This window comes from Rhinolophus hipposideros, assembly GCF_964194185.1.
Source record: "Rhinolophus hipposideros genome assembly, chromosome: X".
Taxonomy (NCBI): Eukaryota; Metazoa; Chordata; class Mammalia; order Chiroptera; family Rhinolophidae; genus Rhinolophus; species Rhinolophus hipposideros.
Window position 1 is genome coordinate 36,829,521 of NC_138046.1, and position 12,736 is coordinate 36,842,256.

Here is a 12,736-nt window from a genome sequence, read left to right on the forward strand (position 1 = left end):
ATTTCCTGCTCTGTCTGTCTGTTCATCTTACTACTCATGGTTTTGCATTCTTTTGAATTTTTGTTTCAGGCCGAATAGCCTCCTTCAGTATTTCTTGTAGTGCAGGTCGTGTGTTAGATTATTCCCCCAGCTTCTGTATGTCTGGAACTGTCTTTATTCTTCCTTCATATCTAAAGCATATCTTTGCTGGATATATTATTCTTGGCACACGATTTCTGTCTTTCAATAATTTGAATATTTGATTGCATTCCCTTCTGGCTTGTACAGTTTCTGCTGAAAAATCTGCTGATAATCTATTGGGGTTTCCTTTGTATGTTACCATCTTCTTTTCCCTGGCTGCCTTGAGAATTCTTTCTTAATTATTAATTTTTGACAGCTTCAATACAATATGTCTTGTCGAAGGCCTATTGGGATTGAAGTAATTAGGTGTTCTATTTGCTTCTTGGATTTGGGGATCTAGTTCTTTCTACAAGTTTGGGAAGTTCTCGTCAACTGTTTGTTTGAATATACTCTCCGTTTCCTTCTCTCTCTCTCGTCCTTTTGGTATTCCCATTATTCTTATATTACTCTTTCTGATGGAGTCAGAAAGTTCTTGTAGAGTTCTTTCATTTCTTTTAACTCTCAAGTCTCTCTCTTCTTCTGTCTGTGTAATTTCCAGATTTCTATCTTCGATGTCAGTGATTCTTTCCTCCATCTGGCCAGCTCTATTACCTAAACTGGCTATTTCATTCCCCATTTCTTTTACCAAGTTCTTACTCTCCAGAAGCTCTATTTGGTTCCTTTTTAAAATTTCAATCTCTCTGGTAAAATGTTCACTTTGTTCTTTGATTGTGTTTCTGAGTTCATTAAACTGCCTGTCTGTGTTTTTTTGCATCTTGTTGAGTTTTTTCAGAACTGCAATCTTGAATTCTGAGTCATTCAAGTCACATATTTCCATGTCTTTAAGTTCATTTTCTGGAGACTTTTCATTTTCTTTCTGAACTGCGTTATAACCTTGGTTATTAATGGCAATTAGTGAATTAATCTTTCTCTTCCTAGACATCTAAGGAGTGGGTTATAGAACAGGTTGATAGGAAGCAGTCTTTCTTTTGCTTTCCAGTAGGTGTTGGTAGAATGTGTTATTTTTCTCTCTGACTGCAGCCTTCTATTCTCTCTCACACTGTAGTGTTATATTTTGTCTGCACTGTTCTGGCTTCTGACACAATAGGAGGGGTTACCTGGCATGTGGGCTTCTTCTCTGTGAGCAGGTCACCTGGGTCTCAGGGATCTGCCTCCATGGGTGGATTTGGAGAGCTTCTGAAGTTCCAAAGCTCTTCCTTGTCCAGTTTCAGGACCTGTGTGTTTCAGGAGCTCTGTTTACCCCTGCAGGGATCCGCCCAAATAGGTGGGGGAAGGGGCAGTGTGGGTTGTGAGAGGTGGCCCAGAGCAATGGCAGCGACCACAAGCACAGCCAGTCCACACAAGATTCCCTACCCTTTTCTGGAACTAATTGGTTTGCGAGTTCTTGGCTGCGTGTCACAGATCTCAGAACTGTAAATATTCTTTTCTTTTGATCTGACATTGCTATGATTCCCCTTCTGGCACTGGGCAGGTGGGGGAGGGGTGACCTCTGGAGGGTGGGGAAGGTTAGGCTCCATGTCTATGCCTTTCATCCTCTGCTTGATAGTGAGGGCTTAAACCTCCGTTTTCACGCTTCTGCCCTCAATCTTTGCTCTGAGGTCTCTGCCGTGAGTGTTGGGTTCAGCTGTGTCATAGGCTGATCCCTCAAGCGGGACTGTAGGCCATAAGGGGAGCATTAGCAGTCTGAATTCTCCCCTCACCCATGACAGCTGTAGCTCCGGAATGCAGGGAACTCGGAGGTCTGGTCTGCATTCTGTGGCTGGCGTGGCCCATGTCTCCACACCTACCCCTTCCGTCCTCTGTCGCTTGCCCAATTTGCCTATGTTTAGATAATCTCAGTTGCACATCTCTTAGTCTTGCCTGTCTGCTGTGCAGGAAGTCCTGTATGGAATTATAGCTGTTCCATTTGTTGTAAATTTCAGGGGAGATTTCAAGAGGTTCACCTCACGCCACCATTTCTATGACGTGTATACACATTTTATGAAAGGAAAAAATGGTATTAAAATTATGCTGATTGTAACCACTTTGAGCACCTCTTGTAGTTGTAGAAGTCAAGTGTGACTTATATTCATCTTTTGATATCAGTATGTTTTGAGTATTACAATTTTAATACAGTTTTTTACTTTCTTAAAATGTGTATACATTTTTTGGCACCCTCTGTGTGTGTGTGTGTGTGTGTAATTGTTACTTGGTTTATAGCATTGTTTCAAGTCCTCTATTTCCTTATTGATCATCTTTATCCATTATTGAAAGTGAGATACTGAAGCCACTAACTATTATTGTAGAACTGTCTATTTCTCCCTTCAGTTCTGTCAGCTTTTGCTTTATGCATTTGGGAGTGGGTCCGTTGTTTGGTGTATACACATTCATGATTGTTCTATCTTCCTGATGGATTGACACTTTTATCAGTGTATAATGTCCATCTTTATCTCCTGTAACAATTTTGACTTAAATTCTATTTTGTTTGATATTAGTATAGCCACCCGGTTCTCTTTTGGTTACTATTTGCTTGGAATAGTTCTTATCCTCCTTTCACTTTCAACTTATTTATGTCTTTGGATCTAAGTGAGTCTCTTTTAGATAGCATATAAATGAATCATGTTTTTAAAATCTATCTTGTCAATTTATGCCTTTTGAATGGAGAGTTTAATTCACTTACATTCACAGTAATTACTAATAAGGAAGGACTTACTTTTGCCATTTTGCAATTTTTTCCCCTATATATCATATCTTTTTTTGTTGCTTTGTTCCTCCACTGCTACCTTCTTTTGGATTTAATTGGTTTTCTTTTTGTGTGCCATTTTCATTGCCTTCTCATTTCCTTCTCAATATATTTTAAAATTATTTTCTTAGTGGTTACCTTGGGGTTTACAATTAAGAAAATTATATAACATTATAAGACATAAAGTTTTCTCTTTATGTTCATTTGAATAGGCTAACTATGTATTTTATAGATTAATGAATGGAGTTAAACTATTTATCGTCAACATTTCCAAGCATCAGTCTAAACATTTGTCCTGCTTGAGTATAATAAACTCTCTATTAGTATATTGAAGAATTGAGTCAGTTTGCTTCAGATTAAATGTTGGGTTGGCAGGCAGAAAGTCTAGTCTTTGGTGGTACAATTAACCCACTCCCAGGAATGAGAGTTCTTAGCTATTTCTGCCATGCTTCCTGGCTAATCAGTTCACTGCGGTGAGCACAAGGAGGGCAGGTGGTAGCCACAGCAGCAGCAGCATCCCAAGAGGCAGCTGTAATCACTATCTCAACCAGATGTGCTGGCCTGGATGTTTCTCTGAGCTCCTCATAAATTATGACCCCCAGCTCTTATATCCCCCAAAGACTCCCCACAAACCCATCTTCTACTGCTTTCTCATTGAGCATCAGCTAGGAATCTCGGCAGGAAACAAAGTCATCCAATAAAAGGTCGGACTAAAAGATGACTAAATTTCTACCCTCCCAGATGAGTCTTTCCAAGTCTGCCGTCTTCTTTCTTCTCTGAGCTGCTGCCTCCTACTGGTCACAGGGGAAACACATCTTCTCTCTCAAGGACCCAATAGACCTTTTACCTTAGGCTTACTTTCTCCTTGAAGTCCCTTGGGAAAGAATAGGAAGGACTGCTTAAGGCCTTGCTGTCTCAGCCTATTTCTTCTACATTTCCTTGGGTGAAGATTTGGGTGCTTTGTTTCTTTCAGCTTGTTGATTCTTCCTGAGTGACCTTCCTCTTTGGGTGTCACAGCCCTCTGACCCAGTTCACTGGCTTCAGTTGAGTATAGGTGACATGGGTAGTGAGGATGAACATGTACCTCTGTATAGCCTATGTGACATAATGAGCCATTGTGACTCTCTGTTTGACCTCAACTTTCACCACGCAGAGACACAAGTCCAAGGCTCTCTGGCAGGCAGTCTGACTTAGCAGACTGACTAATCCATCCCACCAAAAATCTCTAGCCCACCTTTGGACCAGAGGATCCTCCTAATTAGCACTTTCCTAACCTCTGCCACATTCTCAACCTGGCTCATCTTTATCTTGTCTTCCTTAATGAGTCAGTAGAATATTTTTCTTCAATATTATTTTTCATGAGGAAAAATAATTGTGTGGAAAAGAAGTCATGCATATATAGCCTAATCAGTTTTCACTTTTGAGAAAGGGTATATTGGCTATTTAGGTGCTTAAAAGTCTGAGCTGATTAAATGCCTGGGCTTTAGTTCCATTGCAAGATAAATGTAGCTATTTAACATGATGGGGATTAATTAGCTGCCAGTTATTCTGTTGTATTAGCTAATAAGGAATTCATTTAGATTGCTGCAAGGTTGCCTCCTTATGTCTCTTGCTTTACCCCTGATGGCCTACTCCAGAAATCAGCATTATTATTTACAAATAGGTCTCTAAAGGCCAGAGCATTATTTTTTTTAAATCCTCTGATACGTCAAAGGAAAGTATAATGCCTCCCTCCCCATTGTTGCATAAAAATATGTAGCTTACAAAGTAATTTTGCATATATAGGTACATCATTTGATTCTCAATAACTCTGTAAGGTAGATAAGAAAAATACTATTATTTCTATCTTACAAGTGAAATGACTTGGCCACTGTCACACAGCCAATCAGACATACACCTGGGACTTTAACTCAGGATTCCTGTGCAAATCTATAACACTTTTCTTTTCACTAATATGGACTTTAGCAGCTCTCAAAATTTGTACAACCAATACCCAGCAATAGCAACAGCAGCTAACACTTACTGAGACTTTCTTATACAAAAGGCACTTCAAATATATCATTTTATTTAATGTTTACAACAATACACTAATCTGTATATTATTATTAATATCCCTATTTTAGAGACATGATATCTAAAATATCCCTATTTTAGAAACTGAGGCTCAAAGAGGTTAGGTAACTTTTCCCAAGTCAAACAGCTAATAAATGGCATAGCTAGGACCTCAAATTCAGGCCTATTCAATTCCAAAGTTAATATTCTTATTCTCTATACTAGTTAAGAAACTGAAGCGATTGTGATAAGAGGGAAGCTGCAGGTAACATGTGAAATTATACCTCCTAGAACTTTCACGTTGGCAAAATGGTAACCACAACAGTTTTTATGAAACAAAGATTCTCAGTGAAGCAGCAGCTGCACAGAAATTCTCAGGAATGGGCACAGAAGCCACTTTGACACACTTGGGGAATTAAAATCCTAACAGCCAATATCAAGTCTCATACCCTGCACCAGTACGTTTTGGTAGAGAATACTTCCACCAAGAACTATTTTTTTCCCACCAAGAGATGCTGATTCATCTGGAGATATTCCAACAACTACTTGCTTTTTGAACCCTTGGCTGAATGGCTCGCATAGAACCCAGCTCCCCAGCATCCTATGTCAAACCTGCCTGACAGTTTCAGAGTGAGTTTTACCCCAGGATGATGGCTCTTCAGGTCAAATGCTGATGAATTCTGGACCTAAATAGCCACTAGGTAATGCCCTTATTTAAGATATAACAATCAGTGTTCTCCTTTGTTCCAAGAAGTAGCCAAACTGCTCTCTATCCCCACTCAAATATCTTTTTTTACCAACGGTTATTGGGAAAGGGTTGAAAATCCTAGCATCATATAATAGACAAAGAAAGCACTAAAAGGATGACTAAAAGGGTGTATTGCTGACTGAACTAGTTTTCATTGGGTCTATAAACTTAACAGAAGGGGGGAAAAGTTAAAATGTGTTTTAATTTCCCAAAGGGCAGCCCTTACCCCAACTAACAGTAAAGGAGTATCCAGCACCTGCAACCACCAATGCTGAGGATCCCTTCCCCTGGCCCAAGGCCTGACCCAGAATCCTTCCCCAGAAAGAATCTAGGTTAGTAGGCACCAGGCATGGCACATCTCCCAGATGTTGAGGCAAAAGGTACTCATTTAACTCCAGCTATTAATCAGAAGCCGTCTACACTAACCTCCCTCTAAAACACAGGTGAAGAATAAAAACATCTGACATTGGGGGTATGTTGGCTCTCAGAGTGCAGGGAGGGAGGAGTGAGGTTGCAGGAGGGGTGGGGTAGGCAAAGTAAAGAAAGGAGTCCCATTTCCTTCCCTCACTTTTCTTTCAGAAACCTGCCAGAAAGGGATTTGGTTTGCTTTTCCTGGGTAGCTTATAAAATCCTGTGGTTGGTTCCTGTCATATCTTTCCTTGGTTTCTCCTAATCAGTATGGCTGAGAGAAAAGGTACGACCTTCAAAGGAGCCCCACTTCCTAGAGGGAAACCAGACAATGCTGGCTCCTGTTCTAAGGCAACTGGTGGGATTATTTAGGAGCTTGCTGTGCTTCTGTTTGAAAATGGAGGTTTTCTCTTCATGCCAGAGGACTACCATTGTCATGCAGGGTGTCACGCAGGGTCTCTGGTCCCACTCCCCACATGGTGAGGCCAACAAGGAACACCCACGGAGTCACAGATAGGGGAGTCATATCACTATATTCTCGCTGGCAGCTGGGTTCGAGACATAGGAAGCAGGAGCCACACTATCTGCAGCCTGCCATTCCCTTCTCTGCCAACCAACCAACCCCACTTGCTAACTGCAATCCGCAGTACTGACTGCAATCCACTCTTGCTAGCTCAGCCACCATCTTCTTGCTAGCCCCCATTTTTCTGCTAGCATAGCCATGGCAGTTATATTAGTGGCCAATGGCTCACTGGTTACAGCTGACGGGCAACTAGCCACAGCTGATGGCCATCCAATCACAGTTGATGGCCATTTACTACCCGAGTGAGCACCTTTCCACGTGAGGGCAAGAGCCTGGAAACTGCATTCCTGGCTCTGTTCCCACACTTCTCCCCTACAGGGTCTCGCCTCACAATCTACACAACAAGCGTCTTACATGAGGGGCTCTGTGTGAGGAGCCTGGAGGTGAATGCAGTATCCTGGACACAGCCAGGCTCTCTGTGCACAGTCAGGGTTTCTCAGGGCACCACCAGTCCTTCTGGGCACAGGCAGACTTCCTGGGCTTCTGAAGGTACTACCAGTCTCCCCAGGCACAGCCACTCTCTCTGGGCACAGCCAGACTTCCTGGCCTCAGCCAGGGCTCTGAGGGCACTGCCACGCTCTCTGGGCCTCTCATGGTACCGTGCTGGAACAACAGCAACTCACAATCAAGGTGCTTACATATTCTCGATGGCTGCTGGTCAAGACACAAAAGCAAACATCCACCAGTTCCACTACATGGTGGTATGATCCCAAACAGTCAAGCAGTCCATTAAATTAGGGATGGAAGGTGTGGGGACAAAGCCCCCAAAAAACAGTTTCCAGGCTCTCGGCCTCACATAGAAAGGTGCTGGCTCGGGTAGTAAATGGCCATCAACTGATCAGATGGCCAGCAGCTGTGGCTAGTTGGCCATCAGCTGTAACCTGTAAGCCATTGGCCACTAATATAATTGCTGTGGCTACACTAGAAAAGAATTGGGGGGCTAGCAAGAGCAGACTGCAGAGAGGTGGATGCGCTGGTGAGAATATATTGGTTTGACTCCCCTACTTATGGCTCCATGGGTGTTCCTGTTTGGCCTTACCGTGTCCTGCGTTCTTATGTGGGGAGTGGGACCAGAGACCCTGCCGGACGCCTGGCACGACAAATGGCGCAGCGAGCAGGGTTTCCTGCGTGACAGAAGGCAATTCCCCATAGTCCATAGTCATTCACCAGGGCTGTCCTGGGGGTGAGGGACGATCTTGACCTCACCCTCATCTCCCAAGGAAGACTCAGCAAGCGTTTCCTCCTGGGACTACAAGTCCTGCATCCGGGCTGCCTCAGCAAGAACTTCCCAGCCCACAGGGCTGCAACGACCTTCACTTCCTCTGGCCTATGCTGGTTGGGGAACCGTCTACATCTTCCCACCCCTCCACGGGGATCCAGCTCTCCGGCAGATGCTCCTCCTGGTCTTCCTGAGACTGAGTGCTCATACACAAAAACTGCTCTACTGCCCTTTGGAAAGTTTTGGCCGGCACCGTACCCTGCTCGCTGTGCCATGTGTCGTGAGGGGTCTCCTGCGGGGCCTCAGCTCCTGCTCCCCACATAAGAATGCAGGATGTGGCTAGGCCAACAAGGAACACCCACGGAGTCACAGATAGGGGAGTCATATCACTATATTCTCGCTGGCAGCTGGGTTCGAGACATAGGAAGCAGGAGCCACACTATCTGCAGCCTGCCATTCCCTTCTCTGCCAACCAACCAACCCCACTTGCTATCTGCAATCTGCTGTGCTAACTGCAATCTGCTCTTGCTAGCTCAGCCACCATCTTCTTGCTAGCTCCCATTTTTCTTCTAGCATAGCCATGGCAGTTATATTAGTGGCCAATGGCTCACTGGTTACAGCTGACAGGCAACTAGCCACAGCTGATGGCCATCCAATCACAGTTGATGGCCATTTACTACCCAAGTGAGCACCTTTCCACATGAGGGCGAGAGCCTGGAAACTGCACTCCTGGCTCTGTCCCCCAACCATGTTTCCCCGAAAATAAGCCCCAGCATGATTTTTCAGTATGACAGCCCCTGAACATAAGCCCTAAGGAGTCTTTTGGAGCAAAGATTAATAACGACATGGTCTTATTTTCAGGGAAACATGGTAGGCAGCACTTTGCAACAATGGCCTCCAGAAGCCTCATTTGCAGAACCTGTGCAGCCTATACTAACGCTCTTCCCCTGACATTCTTATGCATTGGGTCTTGATAGCTCCTTAAATGTGCTTTTTCAACATTTACTCCAGGTGATTCTGATGATGGGGGTTCCTAGACCATACTTGGAGAAATACTGCCCAGATATCCAGAGAGTTTATTTGAATAGTTTGTTTAATATACTGGTGAGTTTAAGGGAAGTTGTAAAATATATATGCACTCTATACCCACACAACATACTCTAAAGTCAACAACAGAGATCCTCTTAGTGCTGTTTTGAATTACCTGCCTGAGCTTGAGTGCCATAGTCAGGTGTGTGTGAGGGGTGGTGGATACTGTTTGATGGTTTAGGATGCCAACTGAATTGAAAATGTTTCTTTATTAAATGGGTATTTACTTGCTGTCTAAGCATCATAAGTTAGTTTTTAGGCAAAGCAAGTTGTATGTATCCTTTTAGGGTTCTAGATCCACAGAAATCCTTGACTTTTTCCATTTACCTTTGGCTGGAGCTAGTGAGGTCTCAGAAATAATAACTAAAATGATTCAGAGAACAGGGACGAACTTTCTCTGACTTTTCAAAAAGGCAACATCTAGTGGAAGTTTTAACATAATTAATTCACCAGTTCAGCATTTATTGAGCAACTGCTATGGACCAAGCACAATTCTAGGTGTTAGAGATACAGTAGCAAATAAAACAGATGAAAACCATTCTTCATGGAGTTTATGTAATAGTGGGGGATATGGACAACAAGTAACATAAACAAGCAAAATATACAATGTGGAGATAGTGATAAAACTGCCAAGGAGAAAAAATAACACAGGAAGGGGGATTATGAAGTGTCAGGATGGAGGGCTAAAATTTTAAATAGGTTGACTAGCAAGGTGTCACTAGAAGGTGGCTTTTGTATCAAGACCTCAAGGAAGTGAGGGAGCTGGCCACACAGACATGGAGGAAGAGTATGCCTGGCAGAGGGAACAGCAAGTACAAATGCCCTGTGAGAAGAGCACACCTGGAATGTTTGAGGAACAGCAAAACAGAAGTGTGTCTGGAGCAGAAAGTTGTAAGAGGCATGATCAGAGAGGCAGTGGGGAAACATTACGAAGTTAGTGGAAAGTTAGATGTTGTCATCCAGTTCCAAAAGGCCAGAATTACAAGACCACTCTGAAGAATGAAAACATTTCAGAAAAATAAGACAAGAGACATTACTCTGTACACTGAATATAAAATTCATAGTTCCAAGAGATAACACAAGCCAAATATACAGGGAGAGGTGTTAGATAAATTAATGGATGGCAGTTGTATAAAGAAGTTAGGAAAAGTTTGGGACCACTCCTAATTTTGTGTGATTGATCCCATAAAAGGTAGCATTCCTCCCCTTTTCCTAGAATCAAAAACAGAATGTTGGTTTGGATGCCCTGTTTCCCCGAAAATAAGACTTAGCTGGACAATCAGCTCTAATGCGTCTTTTGGAGCAAAAATTAATGTAAGACCTGGTCTTATTTTACTATAATATAGGACCGGGTCTTTAATATAATTATAATATAATATAATACCTGGTCTTATATTATTTTTTGCTCCAAAAGATGTGTTAGACCTGATTGTCTGGCTGGTCTTATTTTCAGAGAAACACAGTGGTATCATTAGCCTGACCATTGAGCACTGTGTTAAGTCCCAGTGTGGTGACAGAGTCCCAGAGAACAGTTTCCAGGCTCTCAGCCTCACATAGAAAGGTGCTGACTCAGGTAGTAGATGGCTGTCAGCTGTGGCTAATTTTCTTTTAGCTGTAACCAGTTAGCCAATTAGCCACTGATAGAACTGCTGCGGCTGCACTGATTGGTGAGTCGTCGGGAGTTGAGTTGAGAGTCAGTTGGTCGGTTGACAGGCAGAGAAGCGGACAGCACGGTGCAGGTCTCATGACTCCAGCCTCCAGTGAGCCTATAGTGCCTCCTGTGAGACAATAGTGGTATGACTACCCTACCTATAGCTCCGTGGGTGTTCCTTGTTGGCCTAGCCATATCTTGTGTTCTTATGTTGGCAGCAGGACTAGAGACCCCACAGGCCGCCTCAGATGACAAATGGCGCAGCAGGGTCTCCCGCACGACAGGGTCTCCCACACACAGGCATTGGAATCACAGGCCATGAAAGAACCATATTTGAAACCAAGATAGTATCTAAGGTTGTCACTGGGTCAACATACAATGGTACTGGGGAAATATGAAGGCAAGTGAAAGCTGCAAATATTGAAGAGGTCCCTACTGCTGTGTAGAGATAGTTTAGAAAGGACTAGTGAGTAAACACAAATGGAAAGTCTCTTCACCTGCTAAATTACGTCATTTGCTACTGGTGTCCAGTGAAGAGATGGCTCATTACCTGGCCTTCAGAGACACTTGTTCTAACACAAATATCTGGAGATTCTTAGGAATGTGAGGTGCTCTGGGGCATGTCTTTGAGTTGTGAAAAATGCTGTCAAGAAGCCCAGAGGAGACTGGTTTGAAGCCCCTACAGAAGAACCTAACTAGGAGCCCTAGGACCAGATAGTTTGGAGAGGTGGAGGCCAGCTATAATGAGGATAAGGTGACAGGCTCCATCCTTACCTCACTGGGAGTGGGAACACTCAGTTCCTCAGGGTGCTCCCATCAACCTCGTACCCATGGGCAGTAAGTATGAGTAAAGGTAGTGTACTATCTGTGCAAACCCAGCTTACAGACAAGCCCTCCTCAACCTGATTTTGTTCCCTCCACCAAGTACTCCTATGGAGAAATCTCAGAGGTTTTATTGACACAGATTGTGCCTCTCACACCAATAAGCCCTTTCTGTTAATTAAATGGGGGTACAGGACAAGAGAACATGCAAACCCTCTAACCTTGTAAACTTCATTAAATGATTGGGTTCCTATCCAGAGGGCTAAGAAGAGCTTTCTAAGCAGGGGAGCAATCTGAACTTCTTGTTTCTTGTTTTCACTGGCAAGGGAACCAGCAGAAAGTGTGCACCTTGCCATTAATGAGCCTATTGACCTGAAGTGTCAATATTGCTGTAGGAAAAAGGGACAGTAGTTCATGAAAGATTTCTGCTTGAGGAATTCTTCAGCCAGAGGAATATCCAACTTTGGAGACCAATGATAGCATATGGACTTGACTCATTTCCTTTCTCCCACTTTCTCCAGAGATCCTTTGAGCCCTCATCTGGACCCGTTCGCTCACAGTCCTTGACCACATTTTCCATGCTTACCTCTCCCAGCAGCATTCAGCTGCCCATTGGTTTCAGCACCCCAGTCTCCACCCAGGGCTCTTTGGATTCTTCAGTTGCTCTACACAAGATGGTTTTAAACCCCCAGGAACAAAAGAAGAAGAACCTTCAAGAGACTGTAAGTCTTTTGAGAGGCCTGGGAATAAACTCCTACATAGTAAAGGATGAGTTCCAAGCTTTGCAAACTGTACCTAGGGAAGTGGTATGGTTTTGGATACATACCCTAAGTAGGGTTGGTAAAGTCAAGAGTACTGTCCCAAGCTTGACACCTCCAGAAAGGTGAGCAAACTTGCATCTAGTGGGTGAGATGGCCTATGCATGTGGGACTTACGTAAAAGGGACTGAAGAAAGCAGAAACAGTGACCTAAACTCCCAGAAACTGCTGACTGTCTTCGCATCTGGGAATTCACTCAACTCTCTTTGTAAAGGATATTCAACCATAGGCCAGATCAAGATTCTTTTGATTATTAATTAGGTAAGACACATAAGTTACAAATTGCAGCATTGCAATTTGGGACACCTCCAAGCATTAAAAACTCAGCTATTAACCCTTCCAAAGGTCTTTTGGTGTCACACTGATGTCACAAATTTCTGTCACATGACTTTGTAGAAGGCAGAGTTACACTTAGGTGAGCCAGTTTTGTTAAAAACATGGCCACAGATCAGACTCAGAGATCTGACAGCAAAGAAAAGTGGTAGTTAATAGTAGAGAGGGGAC

The 12,736-nt window shown here is 43.4% G+C and overlaps 1 protein-coding gene across 1 annotated transcript in view; it reads left to right on the forward strand.

Annotated features, from left to right (window-relative positions):
• The window catches only part of KIAA1210, a gene marked incomplete at its 3' end in the record, with an annotated part of 44,948 nt that overhangs the window by 18,798 nt on the left and 13,414 nt on the right, over positions 1-12,736 (forward strand). The window contains exon 5 of the mRNA XM_081043002.1: positions 11,936-12,136. Within this exon, the coding sequence (XP_080899128.1) occupies positions 11,936-12,136 (201 nt within the window). The remainder of the gene's footprint in view (positions 1-11,935; positions 12,137-12,736) is intronic.